This window comes from Budorcas taxicolor, chromosome 7 (genome assembly GCF_023091745.1).
Source record: "Budorcas taxicolor isolate Tak-1 chromosome 7, Takin1.1, whole genome shotgun sequence".
NCBI lineage: Eukaryota > Metazoa > Chordata > Mammalia > Artiodactyla > Bovidae > Budorcas > Budorcas taxicolor.
Genome location: NC_068916.1, coordinates 54798772 through 54819832, shown reverse-complemented (window position 1 = coordinate 54819832; position 21061 = coordinate 54798772). Strand labels below are relative to the sequence as shown.

General features: G+C 38.2%; 1 protein-coding gene across 1 annotated transcript; it reads left to right on the top strand.

Moving 5' to 3' along the window:
• Positions 1-3379: 3379 nt before the first annotated feature.
• On the top strand, positions 3380-20706 carry YIPF5 (Yip1 domain family member 5). The gene is made up of 6 exons (XM_052643751.1): positions 3380-3495; positions 4013-4132; positions 15112-15284; positions 16093-16238; positions 18238-18419; positions 19733-20706. Exons 2-6 carry the CDS (start codon positions 4023-4025, stop codon positions 19893-19895), a joined length of 774 nt encoding a protein of 257 aa, XP_052499711.1. The 5' UTR covers positions 3380-3495; positions 4013-4022; the 3' UTR covers positions 19896-20706.
• Positions 20707-21061: the final 355 nt, after the last annotated feature.

Genomic DNA, 21061 nt, shown 5'->3' with positions numbered 1-21061 from the left:
GATGCTGATATAATTATCAACTGTCCAATTGCAATATTACGTATACATATATAGATAACCACACATTAGACAAAGTAGTATATTCATTAGAAATATTTCCTTTCCCCCATTCACATATGTAACATAATAAAAAACAGTCTAGTGGTTTAGCACAAGGACTTGGGATCAAGACCATCTGGGTTCAAATCTCAGGTCTATAAACTATTTAACCTCTCTGTTTTCAGTTTTACTAAGAAAAAATAGAAAGTACCTACCTTATCAGGTTGTTGGGAAAAGTAATTGAGTTCAAAAGTGTGAAGAGCTTGGAGTGGTGCCTAGCACACAGTAAGTATACACAAGGGTCAGCGATTACATTTTTCAGATACACCTTTGGCATGAGGGGCTCTGCCATCAATAGAACCCAGTCCTCTAAAGCTGTTTGGTTTTTTTTTTTAACATTATTCCCCTTCCATCTAAGGTATTTGAGATATAGAACTTCTACTACCATCCGTGAAATTCTTATTGCAGACCACAACATCTATCCAGGGATCCCCAGCCTCTGGGATCTGATGCCTGATGCTCTGAGGTGGAGCTGATGTAATAATAATACAAATAAAGTACACAACAAATGTAATGAGCTTTAGTCATTCCAAAATGAACAACCTCTCCACTGCAGGTCTGTGGAAAAAATGTCTGCCATGAACCTGATCCCTGCTGCCAAAAAGGTTGGGAATTTCTGCTGATCGAACATTAGAAATGCTATTTAAGAGGATATCTGTGAGCTTATAGTGTTGCTTTAAAAATTGTCTTTAAAAGACTTAAAAAAAATAAAGCACCATTAGGCACTTATAATATTGAAGTCAAAGTCCCAAGAATAATTATTACATTATGGTTAAAGTTCATTGCCTTTTGCAAATCAGTCCTGTCCAAAAGCATTCAGTGTTGTTATAGGCAAATGTCTTCATAAACAACAATTTATTGTTAAAAGTAAAAAAATTGAAATAACAGGTCCAAAATTTGATGAGCAAACTCTTTTCTAAGGGATAAAGAATAAATTGGGAGAAATATAATGGTCATAGTTGAGTTAGCTAATTAATATTCATGGATAGTGAAAACAAATCTTCAGCACTTACATTGGTTTTTACCAAAATTATCAGGTTTCATTGCGGAACTTGACATAATAAGCACACAGCTGTAAAACGCCCACCTCACTTGATGACTGCGGATATAGCTGAAAGTAGAGGGAAAGGACCTATGTTCAAACCATCATTTCCTGGCACAATTCCCCATGATATATTTACTGTAAAACAGAGAGAAAAGAAGGCATCTTCAAGATAACAAAGCACAATTTAACTGCCATTCTGAAAAAGCACAGTTTTCTTGTATAAGAATGTACAAGTGTTAGTGTATAGATTACTATGACTGTCAATATAATTAACAGATATTGCTCATGATTAGAATGTTCTTCCCTTTTTTGTTCCAAGTTTAGAGACTGACATCTAGGTCCCAGGGAAGGACTGGGCAGCCTCTCCAGAACCCCTTCATGTTCCATCATCCCTTGACCTGGTTGAGGTTCTCTCCTAGTGAATCCGGCTCAATGACTTTAACAGAAGTCAGCATGTTTACCAAGTACTCCAGTTTCCTTTAATATATTTTCTGGAGACCATCATGGGGTGGCACGAGGAGGAGTATGCAACACCAAAAAAAAAAAAAAGAAAAGAAAACTTCTAAAAAGAAAACCCTGCATTACTAGCTATCAAATTGACTGATAGTCTCAGAATTCCCAAGGGGCTTCTGCAGGCTACCAAACAATCAGGAAGATTTAAGCATATAACAATTTTCTTGCTTGGCTTCTCATCTGGGGCCAGGATTGAAGCAGAAAGAAAATCAGTAAATATAGTAATTACTCTCATGGACAGAAGCAGAAGTTGAGTAACATCTTTATCTAACAATTCACTCATAAGCAAGTAATTTTTAACTCTTATATTCTTGTATTTTGTTTGAGAGTAATATCTCTTTTGGACAGGAAAAAAGTGGAAACATCAGAATAAACAGACCAGAATTTTTTTCAGTAAGATCACTAAGTAAATGAAGTGATACATTAATGCACATTGTTGGTAATGAGAAACTGCTTCCTAGGTAGTGAAGCTTAAAGAGAGTACAACATATAATTTATCAGCCAAACTAATATTTTTGAAAATGAAAAGGGAACAAAATTAATAATTATACTGGAAAAAGCAGGGTTAGAATGGGACAACTGCGGTTGTCTCCAGCAAATCAGGATATAGTAATTCTACCTAAAATTCTGCAGATCTGGGGTGTGTGTGTGTGTGTGTGTGTGTGTGTGTGTGTGTGTGTGAGAGTATGTGTTCAGTCAGACTCTAGTGTGTGTGTGTGTGTGTGTGTGTGTGTGTGTGTGTGTATTCTCACTTAGACAGGACTGCTGCCCACCAGGCTCCTCTGTCCATGGAAATTTCCAGGCAAGATTACTGGATTGAGTTGCCATTTCCTCCTCCAGGGGATCTTCCCAACCCAAGGATGGAACCCCAAGTCTCCTATGTCTCCTGCATTGGCAGGCAGATTTTTTACCACTGAGCAGATGGTACATACATCAATCAATTATCAAATTATTTGTAAAAGGTGATAAATTACATAATTGCATGAGCAATTTCAGAAATTCTTTATGGAGCATAAAATCTCAAAGGGTAGCTGCTCTTCTCTTTCTAGAGTATACTCCTTTATATATATATATATATATATATTTTATGTCTTTTTGTTAGTGATTTTGTTTGCAAGGAATATGTCTATTTTTATTTCTTTATTTTTGTCTCATTTGGAGTTAGTGTGTGTATCTGTATTTCCACGCCTTCACTCAGGCACTAGGTCTACAAAGCAATTCTCATTCTGAAGTTCAGTTCAGTTCAGCCGCTCAGTCGTGTCTGACTCTTTGCGACCCCATAGACTGCAGCACGCCACGCCCCCGTGTCCATCACCAACTCCCGGAGTCCACCCAAACCCATGTCCATCAAGTCGGTGATGCCATCCAACCATCTCATCCTCTATCGTCCCCTTCTCGTGACCTCGATCCTTCCCAGCATCAGGGGCTTTTCAAATGAGTCAGTTCTTCGCATCAGGTGGCCAAAGTTTTGGCGTTTCAGCTTCAACATCAGTCATTCCAATGAAGTAGTAAGCAACAATTCTGCGCTTGCGCCTTTCTGCCTCCACCACTAACCAAGCTGCCAGAAGCTTTCCCCTCTTCCCGTAAGTCCGCCGCGGGAGTTAGTTGGCCGATACTGCGCATGCTCCACATCGCGTTTGCCGCCCCACCAACCCCGCCCCCCGCCCTTCAGCCCGAGCCCAAAGTCTGCCAACACGCCTGCGCGAGCGGGCGTGTCCCGGAAGCAGTTCTTTGCTCTTCTGACACGTAGCAACCGGTCCAGTACAGGGTCCTTAGCTGAGTTTGGGGGGTTTGGGGGGCTACCAGAGCTACCGCCGCCGCCGCTGCCTCCACGTTTGGTGAGTGCCCAGTTCTGTGGCATGATGTTCGATTTCTCCCCGCTCCTGGGCAGGGCGGCTCGTGGGCGCCGCGCCCGGGTCCTTTCTCTCCGACCCTCCCTCCCTTTCGGGCCTTGCTGACGCGGATCCTGCGAGACTATGCGCTTTCCCGGCCGGCCCAGGCCTTATTTTGCAAAGAGGCTGTCGTGTTTTCAGCTGTGAAGCCCTATCCCGACGTGACGAATCATCTTTGCTGTTGTTGGTATTTTAGACCCCACAGAACCCGTCCTCCCGTGTCTCCGCCCCTCCCGTACCCAGGGCTTATCAGCCCCTCGAAGTGGAGGTGTCTTCCTGGGCCTTGACTTAGAGACATTTCTTTAGCACACCCAACCCCGGCGACCCACCTTCCAAATGCTGCAACCCTAAATTCTAGAAGAATAATTTGCCGCCTTCTGAGGGTATTCGCTTAAGTAAAGTGTCAGGATCGAATTCAGGAGGCCCTTAGGCATAAGCTGTCTTTGCCATTTTTCTGTTGCAGATCATTTGCAATGTCAGGCTTTGATAATTTAAACACGGATTTCTACCAGACAAGTTACAGCATCGATGACCAGTCACAGCAGTCCTACGATTATGGAGGAAGTGGAGTACCCTATAGCAAGTAACATTTCAACTTTGGCCATTTGTTTTTCGAGATTGCAGTGAAAACATGTACCCTGAATGTTTGGTTCTGCCTTAGACTGAATGTGGGAACAAGTTGCTTATCAGGAATGTGACGTCTCATAATCTTCCTGCCTTCAGAGAGATCTTGACACTTCTTTGGGTCGGACGACATTGTCCTCTATAGAGTTTGGTATTTTCTGCAAAATACTGAGATGTGCCATGAGTGGAAAAATAGATTGTTTGAAGAACCTTTTTCTAGTACAGTATTTGAACATCATTTAGGGTATGGGTAGGAGCGTAAAGTAACTAGAGATAGGCTGTTTAGACCACAAGAGTAGTTAAAAATTAAAATCTTTTGACAGCTTCGTTAGTAGTTAAATCAGTCCAGTTTTCAGAGTATATCGATTGTTAACTGAAAGCACCGACACTGTTGAACAGTGTAGTTCCCTACTATGATTCACCAGGTAGTTTTCATATAGCAGTTGATAATCACTTTTATTACTTCTCACACCAAAACTTTTGGTCAGTCAGTACTGGCAACTTTCCAGTTGCACATTGAAGGAGCGGGGCACGGGGTCGGAGACTCAAAACCTTCCAGTCCTGAACTGTTGAAAAAAACAACAGCAACAACAAAAAAATGTATTTTTTCCATAGTTTCTGGTGTTTGGGGGGGGGGGGGGGAAGGAGGGCTTTTTACCAGTCTCCTCTAGGACATCATATTCTTAGTTTCTTGTGTATGTTCATTCTTTCAGTCATGTCCAACTCTTTACAGCCCCATGGACTGTAGCGCGCCAGGCACTTCTGTCCATGGGACCTCCCTGTCAGAGGTCCCATGGACCTCTGACATGTGTTAACTGTCAGAGGTCAGTTAACTGATGTGCATATGGACCCTGAATTAAAAACCATGAAGACTGTCCCAGGATGAGGGCATGTAAAGGGTGTGTGTCTAGTCTGAAAGAAGCCTTACTACTAGGTCGTGTTGAAATTAACACAGTGTGGTTTGTCTTGCATAGGCTATACTTTTTACAAAGGCAAAAACAAAAGAAACCTGGAATCTGCTCATTTTGGTACATTGTAAAGCTTTTTTCCCCTAAAACTTAACACAGTGAATGAACAGTGTAAGTGCGCATGTAAATAATAATCTCTATCTCTGAATTACTGTTTTTTCTTTCTGTTAAATTCTAAATTATATAATACCATTGAAGATTTATCTCTTTTTATCAGTTAATTGGTCAGGATTGGAGAAAATCTGTTGAGAAATATCCATTCATTTATTTACCTAAATATATATTTTTTGTGATTGTTCAGTGTATGACACGGAGAAGGCAATGGCACCCCACTCCAGTACTCTTGCCTGGGAAATCCCATGGATGGAGGAGCCTGGTAGGCTACAGTCTATGGGGTCGCTAAGAGTCGGACAAGAGTGAGCGACTTCACTTTCACTTTTCACTTTCATGCACTGGAGAAGGAAATGGCAACCCACTCCAGTGTTCTTGCCTGGAGAGTCTCATGGACAGAGGAGCCTGGTGGGCTGCCGTCTGTGGGGTCGCACAGAGTCGGACACGACTGAAGCGACCTGCAGCAGCAGTGTATGGCAGGGCAGATGAATGTAAGAATGGCTGGAGTGCTGCAGTAGGGCTTTGGAAAACCTATCTCTGTATGTGGACCTGGGTGTATTTTTAACCAGTGACATTGTTTAGACTCAACAGAATTATTCCACTTAGATTTCAAGTGAAAATGTATCTCTGCCTTTCTTATGTTTCTTTCTTTCTGTCCTTGTTAGCATCTCTTAAAGGTGTAACTTACCGTCCTGTACACTTAGCATCTCACTTCAGTTCTCCATGGAGCAGTTGTTTTAGATATGCTGTTGCTAACCTCACAGTTCCATCTCAACAAAAATCATGCACTGGTAAGCGTTGCTTCAGTGCTTGTAAAGAAGTTTCATTCCAGGTGCTTATATAAATGTTACTGCCAATTAATAAATATGAATTTATAGATATTGCTGAGAAAAATAAGACTAGTGTGTTAGTAGTAATAACTGAGTTTCTGAACTTTAAGAATACTTGGGCTCTTCTGTATGTGCCTTCAATTGGATCTGCCCATTAATGACATTTTTGTGTTTATCTCAGTTTATTAAATAATACTTTGTTTGTTATGTCAACTGGGTAACAAAGATCAGCTAACTTTTCTCTCTCTCTCTATTGATGAAAATACAGGTTCAGATATAATCTGACTTGGATTGTCTTCAAGTTTGACTTGGGTTATTATTAGTTCATAGTTCTACATTTGCCCTATGAAGTCAGCTTTAACATTTTGCATAGTTTCCACTACGGGTACTTTACATTCATATAAGAAAAAATAAGCCCAAAAAGTAAAAGGACCTTTGATCTCAATCTGCTGAGGTTTATGAATGTCTTATTAGACATTGTATTATATATATGTGTATGACATACATAGAAATACCAACTACGTATTTTTTAAAGCACTGAAAGCTAGTATTTTTTTATCTTCCTTTAACTGATAATACCTTTATGGACTACCTATGGATTTTGATCAGCTTAAGTTGTCAACCCAGTATGTTAAGAGGCTTTGTCTTTGTTGCTGATACTGAGTGGTTATGAGAGCATTGGTTTCATCTGCTACTGTTCCTGCTGTTGAAGTGTTGATTTAGTCTGTAAAGGTCATGTCTACCATATTATGTTTTAGTTTAAAATGAGTAGGAGTGAGTCAGGGATTTTCCTGAGCAGATCCTGCCAGAAAAGGGAAAGTGTAAAATTCCATGGTACTGTCTTTCATCTAATGAAGGAATAATAGTGCCACATTTAAAGCTCTTATTTGCTTGCATTATTTCTCTTCCTTACATGAAATTTATGGGTCTGTATCAGTGGTTCTGAAGTGTTGTCTGCAGCTCTCAGAGTGTCCTTGAGATCCTTCCAGGAGGTTTTGAAAGATAAAAACTATTTTTGTAATAGTAGTGAGACATTTTGCTCTTCTGTGGTGGCTCAGATGGTGAAGAATCTGCCTGCAATGCCAGAGACCAGGTTCAGTTCCTGGGTTGGGAAGATCCTCTGGAGAAGGACATGGCTACCCACTCCAGTACTCTTGCCGGGAGAATCCCCATGGACAGAGGAGTCTGGAGGACTACAGTCCATGGGGTCGCAAAGAGTTGGACATGACTGAATGGTTAACACACACACAGTGAGACATTTTATACCTTTTTAGGTGTGTTGGCATTTGCACTGATGTTGCAAAAGCGATGATTGGTAAAACTGCTGGTACCCAAATGTGAATCAAGACAGTGGCATCAAACTGTTCTAGTAATCATTGTATTCTTCATCACATACTTGTTGGGGGTGAGTGAAGCCTTTTCATTTAAAGATGTCCTTGGTGAAGCTATAAGAATTATTGTTTTAAATCCTGACCCTTGACAATATACATTTTAAAAATATTCTATGTGACAAAATGGGAAACAGTTCTAAAGCACTTCTACTTCATACTAAAGTATAATAATTATCTCTAGGAAAAGCACCTATGCAGTTTGAGTCACAAGCTGAATCAGCCACTTTTTCACGGAAACCTTTTTTTGGAAAGAACATCTGACAGACAAACTATGGTTATTCAGACTTGAATAATTTCTCAAAAAATGAATGAAGTGACCTGTTACTTCAAGGAAAGCAGTTGACAGTATGTGGGGCCAATGATCAGATTCACATTTTCAGGCAAAAATAAGCATTTTGAAAAACTTGTATCCATCACTGTGAAATTGTCAGCTTCCCAGTAATTATTTTCTGATGAGAGCAGTGATGATATTCACAAATATGATTTATATACACATATTTCATATTAAGTGAGTCTATATTTGGAACATCTACATAACTCACATTAATATTTTCTAAATGGTCAATGCATGATGTTACAAAATTATACATGAGTAAAGAAAGGATCCAGTCAAAGTACAAGACAGTTCATTAGCATTCTTTCCAACTGCCACATTGCAAGGTAAGTTTAAAAACTATCACTTTGCTCTGTGCTTTGATGTATCAGAAAGAATATTAATGATAATCTGAAAAGATTATAAAAACACTCTATTTTCCAACCACATGTCTGCAACACTAGATTTTCTTCAGATACTTCAACTAAATGGTATATCACACAACAGAAGGAATACAGAGGCAGATATAAGAATTTTCAGCTGTATTGAAAAATAGCTTTTTCATTTAAAAAAGTTTATGGTAATATATAATATATTTAATCTTACTTTAACATTAATAAGTATTTTAAACATTTCTGTTTTAATTTCTAAAATGAAAAAATATTGATAGATATTACCCACATAAAAAATTTTAGTTCTCAATAACAAATTTTAAGAGTATAATGGGTTCTAAGATCAAAGAGTTTGAGAACCATGGGTTTATGTCATTCTTTTTGTTTTTTCTCTTGCATGCATATTTATATTCTCTGTCTTTCTCTCCCTGGAGAAAGAGAATAAAAAACAATCTGTTTATGCAGATTGTACAAACCTCCATATGGAGCTTTTCTACTTGTTCATGAACTCTAAGGTGAATTTATGATACATCCTTAGAGAGATGGCACTATAGCATATTCTACTAAATTAGAAGATGTGAGTTCTTACCCTAATTCAGCCAGCTTGCCCCCTGGGGGTTGTGTGTGTGTGTATAAGTAAGTAGGTAAATAAATAGTAATCAAGGTATTTGCATACCAAAATGACTGGGGAGATGCATATACAGAAAAAAAAATAACAGATGTTGATGTCAGATAGAATTTGAAGGTGATTTTTATTACAGTTGTTATAAGAGCTAGCTACTGGAATTAGAAAGTCTGGTTTTGAATCCTTGCACAGATCAGTTGTGGACTAATCATTTTAACCCGAATATCAGTTTACACATTTTGGTAATGAAGAGGATGATAAAAATAACCTTCTAGAGTAGTGAGAATAATGTGAGGCAATTCACATTAAACACTTTACACAGTACTATTCAGAAAGTTATTATGTATGTTTTGGGAAATTTCAGTAGCTATTTATTACATATAACAGAGTGAATGAATTTCAACAAATAATAACTATATAGGATTTTTAAAGGTACAGAAGATTATAATCTGAAAATTGAGTATCTTACTTCACCTGTTTTTGGGTCCCTTTACCTATATAATTGTGTATATAATGTATATGTATATAAAACACATATACCTAGATGTGCGTATATAGTCTAAAAAGCATAGTCACAGTGGGTACATATGATGCATACTATTCTGCCTTTCAGTTTTTCTCTGTTTTAAAATTTATATTTATTTATTTGTGCGTTTTTTGACCACACTGCACGGCATGCAGGCTCTTAGTTCCCTGATGAGGACGAGAGGTTTGAACCTGCACGGGAGTCTTTAACCCCTGGACCACCAGAGAAGTTCCTGAATATTAGGTTTTTTTCTTCTCCACTAAATGTTTTTGATTATCATTTCTTTCAAGTACCTACAAAACCGCCTCATTCTGTTTGTTTAACAGATGCATAGTAATCTATGCCCATGTCACAGTGTAGTTACAGATATATATTTATATTATTTTGGTTTCTGGTTTTTGCTGTTAAAATATTGCTGCAGTGCATTCTATCAATATATTTTATAGCCAGAAAAATAAATAGTATTTTTAAGCATGTATTGGACTAGCATGATAAGAGAATACGAGCTATGTGTAGTTGAAATTTTAATTAATTAATTGGTTTTTTAAATTAATTAATTTTTGGTTGCACTGGATGTTCGTTGTTGCAAGTAGGCTTTCACTAGTTGCAGCGAGCAGGAGTTACTCTCTGTTGCAGTGCACGGACGTCTTACTGCGGCGGCTTCTCTGGTTGCAGAACACAGGCCCTAGGCACACAGGCTTCAGGAGCTGTGGCGCGCTTGGGCTCAGCAGTCGAGGCCTGTGGGCCTAGTTGCTCTTCAGCACATTCAGTCTTCCCAGACCAGGGATCGAGCCCAGTATCCTCTGCACTGGCAGGCGAAACTCCCATCCACTGTATCACCAAGGAATTCCACCTTTGATTTGCTTTTAATCAAGATGTTCAGTTAATTTAAAAATTAGATTTAACTTTAAAATCTTAAGTAATAATGAGGTCATTAGGTTTTTATATTTTTGAAAAAGCGACTATAAATTTTTAAAGAGAATTAGAGACTAAAAGATCTCTAAGGCATCTCAGCTCTCATTTTTAAAATGTCTTACCTTTAAAATAATTCCTTCTTTCTTTCTTACTGTGTAACTGGATTAGTCCTACTGATAGATAGGTCATATTTTTCCAGAACATGGTGAAACAGATCATTAAAAGCTATTGCTTCAATATTATTCTGTTCTGCTTCAATATTCTTCTGTTGTTTGCGTCACTAAAAAAGCCATACCAAGGTCTGCTTCTACAGAGTAAGATTTGTTACAGTACATAGCAACAGAGATAATAAGTGTACATTTACTTAAAAAAATTAAAAGAACTATTCAAATGCAAGGTGCTTTAATTATGTTCTGTTATATTCACAAAGCTTTCACAAGAAAGATGCTTCCTATTTTTCACTGTTTGAAATCGATGATTGTTCTTAAAGACACTCATGCACTTCCAAAAAATAACATATTCAAAATCGCCATTCTTCAGCACTCAGCTTTCTTTATAGTCCAGCTCTCACATCCATACATGACCACAGGAGAAACCATAGCGTTGACTAGACGGACCTTTGTTGACAAAGTAATGTCTCTGCTTTTTAATATGCTCTCTAGGTTGGTTGTAACTTTCCTTCCAGGGAGTAAGCATCTTTTTTATTTCATGGCTGCAGTTACCATCTGCAGTGATTTTGGAGCCTCAAACAGTAAAGTCTGCCACTATTTCCACTGTTGCCCCATCTATTTGCCATGAAGTGATGGGACTGGATGCCATGATCTTAGTTTTCTGAATGTTGAGTTTTAAGCCACCTTTTTCACTCTCCTCTTTCATCAAGAGGCTCTTTAGTTCTTCGCTTCCTGCCATAAGATGGTATCATCTGCATATCTGAGATTATTAATATTTCTCCCAGCAATCTTGATTTCAGCTTGTGCTTCCTCCAGCCCAGCGTTTCTCATGTTGTACTCTGCATATAAGTTAAATAAGCAGTGTCACAATATACAACCTTGATGTACTCCTTTCCCTATTTGGAACCAGTCTGTTGTTCCATGTCCAGTTTTAACTGTTGCTTCTTGACTTGCATACATATTTCTCAAGAGGCAGGTTAGGTGGTCAGGTTTTCCCGTCTCAAATTTTCCATAGTTGGTTGTAATCCACACAGTCAAAGGCTTTGGCATAGTCAATAAAGCAGAAGTAAATGTTTTTCTGGAACTCTTTTGCTTTTTTGATGATCCAGCAGATGTAGGCAATTTGATCTCTGGTTCCTCTGCCTTTTCTAAGACCACCTTGAACATCTGGAATTTCACAGTTCATGTCCTGTTGAACCCTGACGTGGAGAATTTTGATCATTACTTTACTAGCGTGTGAGATAACTGTATTTGTGTGGTAGTTTGAACATTCTTTGGCATTGCCTTTCTTTGGCATTGGAATGGAAACTGACCTTTTCCAGTCCTGTGGCCACTGCTGAGTTTTCCCAATTTGCTGGCATATTAAGTGCAGCACTTTCATAGCATCATCTTGTAGGATTTGAAATAGCTCAACTGGAATTCCATCACCTCCACTAGCTTTGTTCATAGTGATGCTTCCTAAGGCACACTTGACTTCACATTCCAGGATGTCTGGCTCTAAGTGAGTGATCACACCATCGTGATCATCTGGGCCGTGAAAATCTTTTTTGTGCAGTTCTTCTGTGTATTCTTGCCACCTCTTAATGTCTTCTGCTTCTGTTAGGTCCATACCATTTCTGTCCTTTATTAAGCCCATCTTGGCATGAAATGTTACCTTGGTATCTCTAATTTTCTTGAAGAGATCTCTAGTCTTTCCCATTCTGTTGTTTTCCTCTATTTCCTTGCATTGATCACCGAGGAAGGCTTTCTTAACTCTCCTTGCTATTCTTTGAAACTCTGCTTTCAAATGGGTATATCTTTCCTTTTCTCCTTTGCTTTTTGCTTCTCTTCTTTTCTCAGCTATTTGTAAGGCCTCCTCAGAGAGCCACTTTGCTTTTCTGCATTTCTTTTTCTTGAGGATGGTCTTGGTCCCTGTCTCCTGTACAGTGTCATGAACCTCCATCCGTAGTTCATCAGGCACTCTGTCTATCAGATCTAGGCCCTTAAATCTATTTCCCACTTCCACTGTATAATTGTAAGGGAATTGACTTAGGTCATACCTGAGTGGTCTAGTGGATTCTCTTACTTTCTTCAATTGCAGTCTGAATTTGCCAATAAGGAGTTCATGGTCTGAGCCACAGTCAGCTCCCTGTCTTGTTTTTGCAAACTGTATAGAGCTTCTTCATCTTTGGCTACAATCTCATCAGTCTGATTTCAGTGTTGACCATCTGGTGGTGTCCATGTGTAGAGCATTCTCTTGTGTTGTTGGAAGAGAGTGTTTGTTATGATAATTGCATTTTCTTGGCAGAACTCTATGAACCTTTTCCCTGCTTCATTGTGTACTCCAAGGCCAAATTTGCCTGTTACTCCAGGTGTTTCTTGACTTCCTACTTTTGCATTCTAGTCCAAATCCTGAAAGATGATGCTGTGAAAGTGCTGCACTCAATATGCCAGCAAATTTGGAAAATTCAGCAGTGCCCATGGGACTGGAAAAAGTCACCTTTCATTCCAGTCCCAAAGAAAGGCAATGCCAAAGAGTGCTCAAGCTACTGCACAATTGCACTCACATCTAAGCAACTTCACTTTCACTTTCACACGCTAGTAAAGTAATGCTCAAAATTCTCCTAGCCAGGCTTCAGCAATACGTGAACTGTGAAATTCCAGATGTTCAAGCTGGGTTTAGAAGAGGCAGAGGAACCACAGATCAAATTGCCAACATCTGCTGGATCATTGAAAAAGCAAGAAAGTTCCAGAAAAACATCTATTTCTGCTTTATTGACTATGCCAAAGCCTTTGACTGTGTGGATCACAACAAACTGTGGAAAATTCTGAAAGAGATGGGAATACCAGACCACCTGACCTGCCTCTTGAGAAACCTATATGCAGGCCAAAAAGCAACAGTTAAAACTGGACATGAAACAGCAGACTGTTTCCAAATAGGAAAAGGAGTACATCAAGGCCGTATATCGTCACCTGCTTATTTAACTTATATGCAGAGTACATCATGAGAAATGCTGGGCTGGAAGAAGCACAAGCTGGAATCAAGATTGCCGGGAGAAATATCAATAACCTCAGATATGCAGATGACACCACCCTTATGGCAGAAAGTGAAGAGGAACTAAAGAGCCTCTTGATGAAAGTCAAAGAGGAGAGTGAAAAAGTTGGCTTAAAGCTCAACATTCAGAAAAAGAAGATCATGGCATCTGGTCCCATCACTTCATGGGAAATAGATGGGGAAACAGTGGAAACAGTGTCAGACTTTATTTATTGGGGCTCCAAAAATACTGCAGATGGTGATTGCAGCCATGAAATTAAAAGACGCTTACTCCTTGGAAGGAAAGTTATGACCAACCTAGATAGCATATTGAGAAGCAGAGACATTACTTTGCTGACAAAGGTCTGTCTAGTCAAGGCTGTGGTTTTTCCTGTGGTCATGTATGGATGTGAGAGTTGGACTGTGAAGAAAGTTGAGCACCGGAGAATTGATGCTTTTGAACTGTGGTGTTAGAGAAGACTTGAGAGTCCCTTGGTTGCAAGGGGATCCAACCCGTCCATTCTAAGGTGGGGTCAGCCCTGGGTGTTCTTTGGAAGGAATGATGCTAGAGCTGAAATTCCAGTACTTTGGCCACCTCATTTGAAGAGTTGACTCATTGGAAAAGACTCTGATGCTGGGAGGGACTGGGGGCAGGAAGAAAGGGGGACAACAGAGGATGAGATGGCTGGATGGCATATTCGACTCAATGGACATGAGTTTGCGTGAACTCCAAGAGATGGTGATGGACAGGGAGGCCTGGCATGCTGCGATTCATGGGGTTGCAAGGAGTCGGACACGGCTGAGCAACTGAACTGATAATGAAAAGGACATCTTTTTGGGGTGTTAGTTCTAGAAGGTCTTTTAGGTCTTCATAGAACCTTTCAACTTCAGCTTCTTCAGCATTACTGGTCTGGACATAGACTTGGATTACCATGATATTGAATGGTTTGCCTTGGAAATGAACAGAGATCATTCTTTCGTTTTTGAGACTGCATCCAAGTACTGCATTTCAGACTCTTTTGTTGAGTATGATAGCTACTCCATTTCCTCTAAGGGATTCTTGCCCACAGTAGTAGATATGATGCTCATCTGATGTATATTCACCCATTCCAGTTCATTTTAGTTCGCTGATTCCTAAAATGTCAACGTTCACTCTTGCCATCTCCTGTTTGACTACTTTGAATTTGCCTTGATTCATGGACCTAACATTCCAGGTTTCTATGCGATATTGCTCTTTACAGTATTGGACCTTGCTTCCATCACCGGTCACATCCACAACTGGGTGTTGTTTTTGCTTTGGCTCTGTCTCTTCATTCTTTGTGGAGTTACTTCTCCACCAATCTCCAGTAGCATGTTGGGCACCTGCCGACCTGGGGAGTTCCACTTTCAGTGTTCTATCTTTTTGCCTTTTCATACTGTTCATGGGGTTCTCAAGGCAAGAATACTGAAGTAGCTTGCCATTCCCTTCTCCAGTGGACCACATTTTGTCAGAACTCTCCACCATGACCCATCTGTCTTACTGTAGATAATTAGCTTGATCTTAGTAGTTAATTTCAACCATGATTTATAAAATCTGCCAAAGTAGATATTCTGGAAATTGCATGACATATTTCTTGCCTGTCAGGGATATCAGATTTGGATGTTGACATAATTCTGAGGCATGTAACTTTACTTGGCTTTTTAGACAGTATGCTGGCTATGACTACTCGCACCAAGGCCAGTTTGTCCCCGCAGACATGATGCAGCCACAACAGCCATACACCGGGCAGATTTTCCAGCCAACTCAGGCATATACTCCAACTACACCTCAGCCATTCTATGGAAACAACTTTGAGGATGAACCACCTTTATTAGAAGGTACAGTCGGTTGCAACTCTTGATAGTGCTCTATAATATCCAGATGCTGAAAGTAAACCTTTGTTTGAAGAATAAGGTTGTAGGAAAAAAGTTTCTACTAAGTGACTCATTTCGAATAACACTGAGCCAGGGAGAACCAGACTTTTTTTAATAGATCTTTATATAGTGATAATAAAGTATGTCAGTATGTGAGCAGAGTAACTTTTACTTTAGATTATTGATGCAATTCTATCAGTGGAAGAAATGAGAGGAAATAGCATGGTATTGACTGTTCTGCATGAAAACAAACTGATAGAGCTAGTAACATCAATGTACGGTGTTTTTCAAACTCTATCTCCAAACCCAAAAAGCAATAGTTCTAAAATTTTGGGGGGAGATCAGATACCCTTTGGAAGTCCAGTGAAAGCTATGCATACTCTTCTCAGAAAAATGCACATATATACAGAGAAGACATAGTTTTGTATACATTTTCGCAGGGCCTCCTGTGTTTCTGAACCCCTGGGTATAGAGCCCCTTACTATGAATGCTGTCTGTGTATTCTGTGCTATAAAGGCCTAGCTCGGAGTGTCTGATTCATTATGTCCTTACCTTTTTCTAACACCAAACCAGAGATTTGATATTTGTGGAATAAGCACCGTAATCAGTAAAGACTGATTGAGGACTCACTAAAATAATATCTGATGTTGCTAGATCACTTTTTTGATACTGGTTGTTTCATTTTGTTTTTCACCCTGTTACAATATAAACTCTGGTAAACTGAAAGTATATCACAAATCCTGATTGACTTTCTTATTTTCTTTTTCTTTAGAATTGGGTATCAATTTTGACCACATCTGGCAAAAAACACTCACAGTTTTACATCCCTTGAAAGTAGCAGATGGCAGCATCATGAATGAGACTGATTTGGCAGGACCAATGGTTTTTTGCCTTGCTTTTGGAGCTACATTGTTACTGGTAAGATTCTAGTTGGAGCTCTCAGTGTGAGATTAAAGAATGGAATTTAAATATTCCACCAAGAGCCTTTATTAAGACTCTTCTTTTACATCAAGTTTTAATGTGTCTTAAAAGATATCGAGTTGTTTAAGTTTATACATATTCGTCACTTCACCATTGATAATATGGTATATTTAGAAATCATTTCTTGTTCCAATAAGTGGTCCAATTATTAGGGAAAATTGTTAATAAATAACGTGGCTTTAGTCACTTATCAGAATTCCTTTTTTTTTTAAGTTGCCCTTGAGTAGAGTTTTGTTGCATAAGTGCTGGTCTTTCTTATATATTATTTTAATATTTAATGAATTGATAAATTAAAAGACAACAACTTTTAGTCTCTCTCATCTCTCTAAGAATATTGGAGCATATTGAAAATGAGAAATTGTAAATATAATTGTTAATGTTTGTTTTATTTTATCTTATGTCCTCTTCTGAATTAGAAGAAATAAACAATATAATGAATTAAAGATGGAACTTTTAGTCAGAAAAGCTAGGCATGAACTTAATGTGTCTAATCTGCCCTTGATTTCACCCTTCACTTCCCTCTGATAAATAACCACATAACAAGATTGTTTTGGAGATTAAGACAGGTTATATGAGAATACTGTTCAAAGTATTTTGAATATAGTATTCAGAGTTTTAATGCATTGTACCCAGTGTCAGATTTTATTATTAATAAACCTTTTTAAACTTCTACACTCTTAATCAGATATTTACAAACAAGTATTGATTCTAACAAAAATCCCAGGGAGATTTCCATTAATGTAATCTGTAGAGGTATTTTCATAATTGAGTTTCATATGTCAGATGGGTGACAAACCAGAACTTTTTAAAGGCTTTTTCGCAGACTGATTTTAGTGATAGCATGACCTAAATACACTGTTTGTTCACGTAGCATGACTAAGCGTACTAACTCCAATTAAGCTCATGTTTATTGTCCTAAGATTGTTTAGTGATGTCTTTTGTAAGAGCAGAAAATTTTTAAAATTTTTGCTTGTTTGTCAGAGAACTGTATAAAGCAACCACCAATTTGGAAAAATAATGAAAGAAGAAAATATCTTCCATTATATTCCTCTTACCCAGTAGTTAATCACTTTTTTCCTCCCCTCCCCACAGAACCCTGGCTCCCTGCTTATCCTGGCTTCCTTTCTCCTAATTCCTTTAACACCCATATAAAATCAGTGATCAGAGAAGGCAGTGGCACCCCACTCCAGTACTCTTGCCTGGAAAATCCCACAGACAGAGGAGCCTGGTAGGCTGCAGTCCATGGGGTCGCTAAGAGTCAGACACGACTGAGCGACTTCACTTTGGCTTTTCACTTTCACGCATTGGAGAAGGAAATGGCAACCCACTCCAGTGTTCTTGCCTGGAGAATCCCAGGGACGGGGGAGCCTGGTGGGCTGCCATCTCTGGGGTCGCACAGAGTCGGACACGACTGAAGTGATGCAGCAGCAGCAGCAAAGTCAGTGAAATTATTTCTGCTGTTAAAATGATTATGCCTATATCTGCCAATGAAAGTAAGTTGTTTAAGGGCAATTTTGGTGGAGTTGGGTGTGTTCAAGTGGTATTAGCTACTATCCAAATATTTGAATGACTTTCCATCTTGTTTTGGTAGTTTATTTGCTTAAAATCGGCCATATTTATTTTTAGAAATCTATGACTTGAGGTGATTCTACAATGGTTTTATATCTTTATTTGTTGAATTCTATGCCAAACTCAAATGGTAGCTAGAAAATGAAATCCTGAATATCTGTGTGTTGAGAGGTGGGTACTTTAAATTTCTTGAGAAAGATATAAAAGGCAGTCTGCTCACTGTTTTACTTCCCTATATAAAGAATAGATACCTCTGTGGATTTTAATCCTCACAAATTAAATATCTTCTACAAGTACCATTTTAGGTGAAAGAAGCCCAAAGTAACTTTCTTTGCCCTCTAATATGTCATCTTTTTGTTACCCATAGGCTGGCAAAATCCAGTTTGGCTACGTATATGGAATCAGTGCAATTGGATGCCTAGGAATGTTTTGTTTATTAAACTTAATGAGTATGACTGGTGTTTCATTTGGTTGTGTGGCAAGTGTCCTTGGATATTGTCTTCTTCCTATGATCCTGCTTTCCAGCTTCGCAGTGATATTTTCTTTGCAGTAAGTACTGATCTTTATTTTGGGAGTTGATTGACCAATTCTGTGTAATAGAATTTAGTTCACTGTCAATTTGAGGTAAATCACTGATTCAACAAACAGATAGTGGCTGTTATAAATGAAGACTGTGTTACATACTTTTCAGTGATGAATAATGGAAGTGAGAATAAATTTAAAAATCATTTATACCATGTCTTCTTTCCATATAATAAGGAATTTCACTAGTTTTAGGTAAACTTACCAGTGTCCATAAACAGATTGAACAGAGGTGATTGTTAACCTAAATATTGCATGGAAGAGATCAGGTTGTTAAAATTATACTTACCCTCTCTTTGATTTTTTAAAAATATCTTATTTCTTAACTATATCAGGCATATACTAAGTGAATAAATAATAAATGCATATTCTCTATTTAGTAGCTTCTTAACTAAAACTGGAACTTTTTATGTCAAGAGACTGTTTCTAGCCTACTGTGTTCTCAAATATCCTTGTACACAGCTTTAAAGTTGTGTTATTTTAAAATAATACTTTTAAGTAAGGATTAAAGAGAGAGGTATATATTACTGCTCATGAAGTTGCTTCTCATGGCCAGTGGACAGATGCTGTCTCAGTAGTTCAGTCCCCTCGTTCTGGCTAGTGCTAGACATGAGGAAAGATTGAGCTTTGTTATACCTAGAGTGGAAAAGAAGGCATAGCAGAAGAGTATGTATCAACTGATACTAGAGATATGAAAGGGTGATGGCCTTACAGTGTCCCTGTTTTGGATGAAAATGCTTCAGATTTTCAGTGTAGAAACTGCTTCACTCTTCTCATTTGTTAAAATTGATATGTTTATATTTGAATTTTAAAGACAGTGTTTCTACTAAAACAGTGTTTTCCAGCCAGGGGCAGTTTTGCTACCAGGGGATACTTTGCAATGTCGGGAGACAATTTTAGTTATCAGAACTCTGGAGGGGCAGAGGTACAATGGGTTTTTTATGGCTAGAGGCCAGGGATGCTGCTGAATGTCCTAATGATGAACACAACAGCCCCCACAGCAGAAGCACACACAGGCCAAATGTCAGTGCTGCCAAGTTTGAGAAATTGTGCTATATTAAGAAGCAAAATATGTTACAGATAAGCTTTTAATCACATGAAATAATTGAATTAACTGAGATACATCAGCATTTGAAGAAAGATCTTGGTTATTTCTGTAGACGTCTACATGTGATTTAATTTTTAAGTACTTAAGAATTGGTTATGGTAGTACTCTTACATAACTAATCTCATCTTCTGCTTTTTCTCTCCGCTCTCCATTTTTTTTTTGTCTGTTACAGAGGAATGGTAGGAATCATTCTTACTGCTGGAATTATTGGATGGTGTAGTTTTTCAGCTTCCAAAATTTTTATTTCTGCATTAGCCATGGAAGGACAGCAACTTCTAGTAGCATATCCTTGTGCTTTGTTATACGGAGTCTTCGCCCTAATTTCCGTTTTTTGAACTGAATTTATCTGGGATGTAGACATCATTGGGCCAAATAACAAAAAGGACTTTGAACTCTTCAATCGGACCAGCAAATGGCTACAGTGCAACTCTCATGCAGATCTAATGTTTGACTCTTGGAGCAGTGGAAGTAAATAAGTATCTTTGGTTCATTTTTATAGAACTTTTGAATACTATATTGGATTTATGCAGTATGACTAGATTTAAAAGGTGTTTGTGCTTATACAAATAAGAAGTGCTATTTCTTTCCTGTTCCTGCAGCCTTAGAAAAACAACCTTTTCCCTTGCTAATTGTATATTATAGTGTTTTTGATCGATTTTTATCAACTGTGGGAAACTAACCACAGAGCTGATATCTTAAAAACAATCCATAGTAGAGAAGACACAGGACTTATTGGAGAAATATTTTTCCAAGTAATTAGGAAAGAAAACTTGCCTGTATTGTTGAGTCAGATGCAATTGAAGCAAAAAAGTGATCCCAATGTGAAGTTTTATGAGTTTGCCCTTCAGAAATTTGATGTTCCTCTAAATTATCTCATGGAATTTTGGCCAAAATTCAGCAATACAGGTAGTTCACAGTCTACCTTATTGTAGACATGGAATGTGAATATCTGTTTAAATATTAGCATTAGCTAAAACATAGTGACCTAGACTGGCCACATTAATGTTATAGTTGGATTTCCATGTTTCCCAGGAAAAAGATAATCACTAACCTTCTTTGAGGAAAATATTTAAAATGTCACAATTTCAGTATTGCAGTTCCCAATGTGAAGTGTGTTTGATGCTTATTGATTAAAATTTTCCCAATTAATTTAAACTGTGTTGTTGAGTTTATTGTCAAACCAAGATTTTCGGTGTTCCATTTTATTTAATTAGGCTCTGGTTTTGACTTGTATTCCTAATTTATTCTAAGCTTTAAGAATAGTGGTCATCTAGTATAGAATCAAAAAAAATAAGTGAGATTAAAAAAAACAGTTTGTTTTGAGTTACAACATTATTTTCTTGTATTAAACTTATTTCATTAATGTCATGCTCTTGTTTAAAAAATCTATAAGGAAATACTGTATCTTGTGTACTGATTGGCTTTTTCTGGAGAAACTGCTTCTAATTTTAGACAAAGATCGGTTATGAGAAAGGTGCCGTATTGGGAGGAAGTATTGCTT